Source organism: Octopus bimaculoides, chromosome 23 (assembly GCF_001194135.2).
Source record: "Octopus bimaculoides isolate UCB-OBI-ISO-001 chromosome 23, ASM119413v2, whole genome shotgun sequence".
Lineage (NCBI taxonomy): Eukaryota > Metazoa > Mollusca > Cephalopoda > Octopoda > Octopodidae > Octopus > Octopus bimaculoides.
In genome coordinates, this window is record NC_069003.1 from 10432272 (window position 1) to 10438012 (window position 5741).

General features: G+C 38.1%; 1 protein-coding gene across 2 annotated transcripts in view; it reads left to right on the forward strand.

Annotated features, from left to right (window-relative positions):
- The first annotated feature begins 108 nt into the window (after positions 1-108).
- LOC106879720 (uncharacterized) overlaps positions 109-5741 on the forward strand; it is a 13611-nt gene continuing 7978 nt past the window's right edge. For both annotated transcript variants that reach the window (XR_008266641.1, XM_014929399.2), the window contains exons 1-5: positions 109-1686; positions 2221-2266; positions 2869-3005; positions 4036-4161; positions 5041-5152. Coding sequence is in view for 1 of the 2 variants with exons in the window: in XM_014929399.2 (XP_014784885.1) it covers positions 1576-1686; positions 2221-2266; positions 2869-3005; positions 4036-4161; positions 5041-5152 (532 nt within the window). In the remaining variant the exon portion in view is untranslated. The remainder of the gene's footprint in view (positions 1687-2220; positions 2267-2868; positions 3006-4035; positions 4162-5040; positions 5153-5741) is intronic.

The window sequence follows — 5741 nt, forward strand, 5'->3', positions numbered from 1 at the left end:
TGTGTGTGTGTGTGTGTGTGAGTTTATATGTATGTATGTGTGTGTGATTGTGCGTGTGTGTATTTATGTGTGATTATGCGTGTGTGTATATATCTGTGTGTGTGTTTATACGTGTATGTATGTGTGTGTATGTATGTGTGTATATGCCTATGTGCGTGTGCATGTAGATGTGTGTGTGTGTATATGTGTGTGTGATTGTGTGTGTGTGTTTATGTGTGTATGTTTGTATATATGTGTGTGTGATTATGCGTGTGTGTATATGTCTGTGTATGTGTTTATACGTGTGTGTGCATATGTGTGTGTGTGTGTGCATATAGATGTGTGTATGTGTGTGTGTGTGCATATAGATGTATGTGTGTGTGTGTGCATATAGATGTGTGTGTGTGTGTGTGTTTTATTGACTGAAACTAGTAAAAGAATAAAGCTCAGGTCTCCTGTAGATATTCTAAAATAACTTTGTCCCCTCCAACCTGCTTCAGCACAGTTTTCCAAATGAATTTAGGGGTCTACAATCTTCCCCTTAATGTAGGCCCCTAAATCAAGGCAGGTTTTGTATGGAGAATTGTGGTGATACAGGGAGAAGGGGCAGACTTGTTTTTGAATATCCACAAGATATCCAAGCTTTTATTCTTTCACTGGTTTCTATCATTGAACTGTGGCTATGCTGGGGCACCACCTTCACAAGTTTAGTTAATAACACTGTAAATAAATCTTTTGTTACTCTTGTTGTTGTTTTTATTTATAGTCTGATGATATTTCAGAATCACAATTCATTCTTCAGATCTTCTTGGCTGGAGTCTCTGCTATAAACTGTTTTCCAACAGTTTTCTTTTTTTTTTTGTTTTTATTGTTGTTGTTGCTGTTGTTGTTGCTGGTGGCGTTGCTGCTGTTGTTGATGGTGATGATGCTACTGTGGTTACTGTTTTTGCTGTCTTTACTGTTGGTGTTGTTGCTGCTGTTGTTGTTGTTGTTGTTGTTGTTGCTGCTGTTGTTGATGGTGATGATGATGATGTTGCTGTTGTTGGTGATGGTGATGATGATGTTGTTGTTGCTGCTGCTGCTGTTGATGGTGATGATGATGATGTTGCTGCTGCTGTTGTTGATGGTGATGATGATGATGATGTTGCTGTTGTTGATGGTGATGATGTTGTTGTTGCTGCTGTTGTTGATGGTGATGATGTTGTTGTTGCTGCTGTTGTTGCTGCTGTTGTTGTTGATGATGTTGTTGTTGTTGTTCCTGTTACTGTTGCTGCTGCTGTTGTTGTTGGTGGTGGTGCTGTTGCTGTTGTTTTATTATTGGTGTCATAATTGTTATACCTACTGTTGTTGTTGTTGTTATACTTACTATTATTGTTCTTGTTGCCACCGATGTCGTCGTTGTTGTTGTTGTTTACTGGTGACTTTTTGACATTCTTCCCGTCCCTTTAATTTCTTCAATGACATTAAGATGTCCGACAGTGTCTCATTGTAGCTGCCAGCCGAGACGAGATCGTCCGGGAGGGTGGGGTGGCCCTGTTGATTTCCGTTCTCCAAGACTGCGGGGACAACGATGTCCGCTACTATTGCTTCGGTGCCATGGGCAACATTGCAGCCACCCCAGAGAACAGACAGGTACTCTTTGTGGCGGACAAGAAACTTTTGATGAACTATTTATTGGTTCACAATCTTTCGTCAGAGTCTGAGAAGGTATTTGTCATCTTCATTATAACTATCATCCTCATCATCATCGTCATCATCATCATCATTATCATCACTAGCACCATTGTCGTGATTATTATCTTCGATATCTTTGCTATTATCAGTTGTCATTGCCACCACCATCATCATCATTACCACCACCATCAACATCATCATCATCATTGCCACCACTATCATCAGTAGCATCATTGCCATCACCACCATCAGCATAATCACCATCATTGTCATTATTCATTGTCCTTATCATTATCATTGCAATCATCATTAGTCATCATCATCATCATCCTCGCTATCACAATTTCTCATTATCACCAACACCCTCATCGCCATCATCATCATCATCGTTGTCACTATTATGGTCATCATCACCATCATCACTCCCAACATGACAATCTCCCCCTCGCCACCACCACCACCACCACCACCATGTGAAGCCAGAGAGAGAGAGCTTCTATGCCCAATAATGATGTGATGGCTGTCATCCCTGTCCCACTGCTCATCTTGTTTGTCTGTTTGTTTCAGGTGACAGGACAATGTCTTTTAACTCTTAGGAATCTGGCATCTGATGGTAAGAAAATAATTTGGCCTTTCATTTTCATCAGTACATTTTCCTTTCTCTCATTTTCCTCTTTTTTCTTCTTCTTCCTTTTTTCTTCTGTTTCCTTTTACTTTTACTTTGTCCTTTTTTCTTCCTCTTCCACTTCTTCCACCTTGTTCTTCTTTCTTTCTTATTTCTTTCTCCCTTTCTTTCTCTCTCTCTTTCTTTCTTTTTCTTTTCTCTCTCTCTCTTTCTTTCTTTTACTTTTCTCTCTCTCTCTTTCTTTCTTTTACTTTTCTCTCTCTCTCTCTCTCTCTTTCTTTTCCTTCTTTCTTTCGTTCTTTTTTTCCTTTCCTTTCTTCCCTTCTTTCTTTCCTTCCTTCTTTCCTTCTTTCCTTCTTTTCTTTTTTTCTTTATTTCTTTTTTTTTCTTTCTTTCTTTCTTTCTTTCTTTCTTTGCTCCATCCTATTCAGATATGATTTAGAAAAAGACTTCAGAGGAATACAATGTAAATATAACTATTAACACCAACTTAAGGATAGATTATACTATGGATATATCTGATTTCTGTGGTAAAAGGGTTAAAAAAAAAATGAAAGAAAAGAAATGAATTGTGAGATGTTTTATTGCAGCTCTCAACCAGGAGGAATTAGCCATGGGTGGAGCAATTGAGAAAATCCACAAGATTATCCAATCAACAAAAAGCCAAGAAATCCTCAGTCTAGCGTTGTGCTGCCTTCGTAACCTCTCAAACTTCGAAGCCAATCAGGTTAGTGTGACATGAAATAAACTCAGTCTTATACACCTCCCATAACACTTACAGATACATTGATTTACTGAAATGATACAGTGCTGAATTAAATGCTTTGCAGTCCTTACCCAAGTTTTTGTCTATATTCTCAGCTCAATTTCTGTGAGAGCTCCTTGCCCACTTTCCTTTTTGTCATTCATCATTCAGAAGTTATTTGCTCAACTTTCTCAGTTCTATATTGCCACCTCAACTTTTTCTGTCCTGTATACCCAGCTCATCTTGTCCTGTTTTGTATTTGTTGGCCTAAATTTCTGTGTTCCGTATCATCAGCTCAACTTTCTGAGTTCTCTATTGACAGCACAAGTTTCTCTATTTTGTATTGCTAGCTTAACCTCCATTGTCCTATATTGCTGGCTCAAATTTCTGTTCTATATTACCAGCTTAATTTTCTTTGTTCTGTATTGCTAACTTGATATTCAGTAATCAACATTGCAAGCTCAACCTTTTGTGGTCTGTATTTCCAGCTCAAATTTTTATTATCTATATTGTCAGCTCAATTTTCCTTGTTTTGTGTTACCAGCTCAGCTGCCCCTGTTTTGTATGGCCACCTCAGTTTTCTGTTGTATATTACCAGCTCAACTTTCTGTATCCTGTATAGCCAGCTCAACTTCCCCTGTTCTATATCAACAGCTCAACTTTCTGTGTTCTATATTGCCAGCTCAAATTTCTTTGATCTATATTGCTAGATCAACTTTGCCTAATTTGTATTACCAGTTCAACTTCCTGCTTTGTATGGCCACCTCGATTTTCTGTTCTACAATGCCAGCTCAACTTCCCCTGTTCTGTATTGTCAGTTCAACTATATGTGTTCTCTATTGTTTGCTCAACTATATGTGTTCTCTATTGCTTGCTTAACCTGCCCTATTCTATAGTCAGCTCAACTTCCCCCATTCTCTCTTGCCAGTTCAATTCTCTCCATCATGTATTGTCATGTCAACTTTCCCTGTTTTGTATTGACAACTCATCTTTATGTATTTTGTGTTGACAGGTCAAGTTTGTATCAGAAGAATTTCTCTCTGATCTTGGTAATATTCTGCAGGACTCTACCAATCCTGATGCTCAACACAGTTCTGCCAGCATCATTAGAAACCTTGTTGATGGAGCATATATGAAGGTAAGTTCCACTGAGTGTGAGTGAAGGTGAAGTGTAAGTGATAGTGATTATTGTTGTTGTTGTTGTCCCTCCTCAAGCCAACCCTCATCCAGCAGATCAATGATCAAAGGAATCCCAGCTGGAGACATCCAGATTTTTTAGGGATCTGAAACACAACATTATTTAATGTGTTACTCCCTTATTATGCTGTATCGTATATTAAGGGAAGTTTAGCTGTTATTTCCAGCAGGTTGAGCACCTCTATAGAAATTCTCTAATTGTTGGTAGTGTTGAATAGCTGTAATGAAGTTGTGAATGATAAAACCAGTAATACTGAAATTAAATTCTGCTGAGCTCAACTTAGCCTTTCATCCTTCTGGGGAGTCAATGAAATAAGTACCAGTTATACACTGGAGTCGATATAATCATCGACTAGCACTCTCACCAAAATTTCAGGTCTTGTGCCTATATTAGAAAGGATTATTACCTCCGCCTTAACGAAGGCAGAGGTATTGTTTTCAGTCGTGTTTGTTTCTTTGTTTGTCCGTGGACAAGATGTCTCAAGAACCCCTGGATGGACTCAGATGAAACTTTCAGGGATGTTTGGCCTTGTGACTGGCACAAACTGATTAGATTTTGGGATCGATCCAGTATCAAACAAGGATTCTGGATTATTTTTCCTGTTTTTTTTTTACTTAAATTTTGAGAGCGGTCGGGTTCATTTTTAGTATTCTCGTTTGTGAGAGCAGTTGAGTTTATTTCAGATATTCTCATTTTAAAAATCATCTCCGGCTAATCATTGAGAGGACGTTGGTGTTACCTTGGCGGAGGTTTGCGCTCTCTGAGTGCTATTGTTGTTATTATTATTATTAATTTATTTTTTCAATCTTTCCCTTTCAGATAATAAAACTAAAATGCCTGGCTATACTAATTGGTATTTTGATGGTTCCAAAATGTAACATCAATGTTCTGGTTGAAGTAACAGGTTCAGTGTCAATATTAGCAGCAGAAGGTTAGATCATTTTATATCTGCTTGTTTCAGGTTCAATCCCACTGCATGGAACCTTAGGAAAGTGTCTTCTACATTTTCGACCAGGGCTGACAAAAGACTTGTGAGAGAATTTGTCAGAGGGAAGCTGAAAGAAAGCCCTTCATGTGGAAGTGTGTGTGTGTGTGTGTGTGTGTATGTGTGCATGTATAATATGAGTGTGTATATATGAATGTATGTGTCTGAATGTTTATATATGTGTACATGTATTTGAGTGTGTGTGTATGAGTGCATGTGTGTCAGTGTGTGCATATATATATATATATATATATATACACACGCACACATATGTATATATACATGTTAATGTTTATATGTTTTTTTTTTCTTTTAGGAAGTTAATTGTTATGGCTAGTCATAGAATGACCATTGATTTCACCTCTACAAAAAGCCCTACCCAAGCATGCATGGAAGACGGTCATTAAACGATTAATGAAAGTGCTTACCTGTATAGGTGACTCAACTGACTCAAAAAGCTAAAGGTGCATGACCTCGCTCACCTGATGTACTTTTGGCCATTTGAGTCTGTTGTGTCACCTATTCGGCGAAGTGC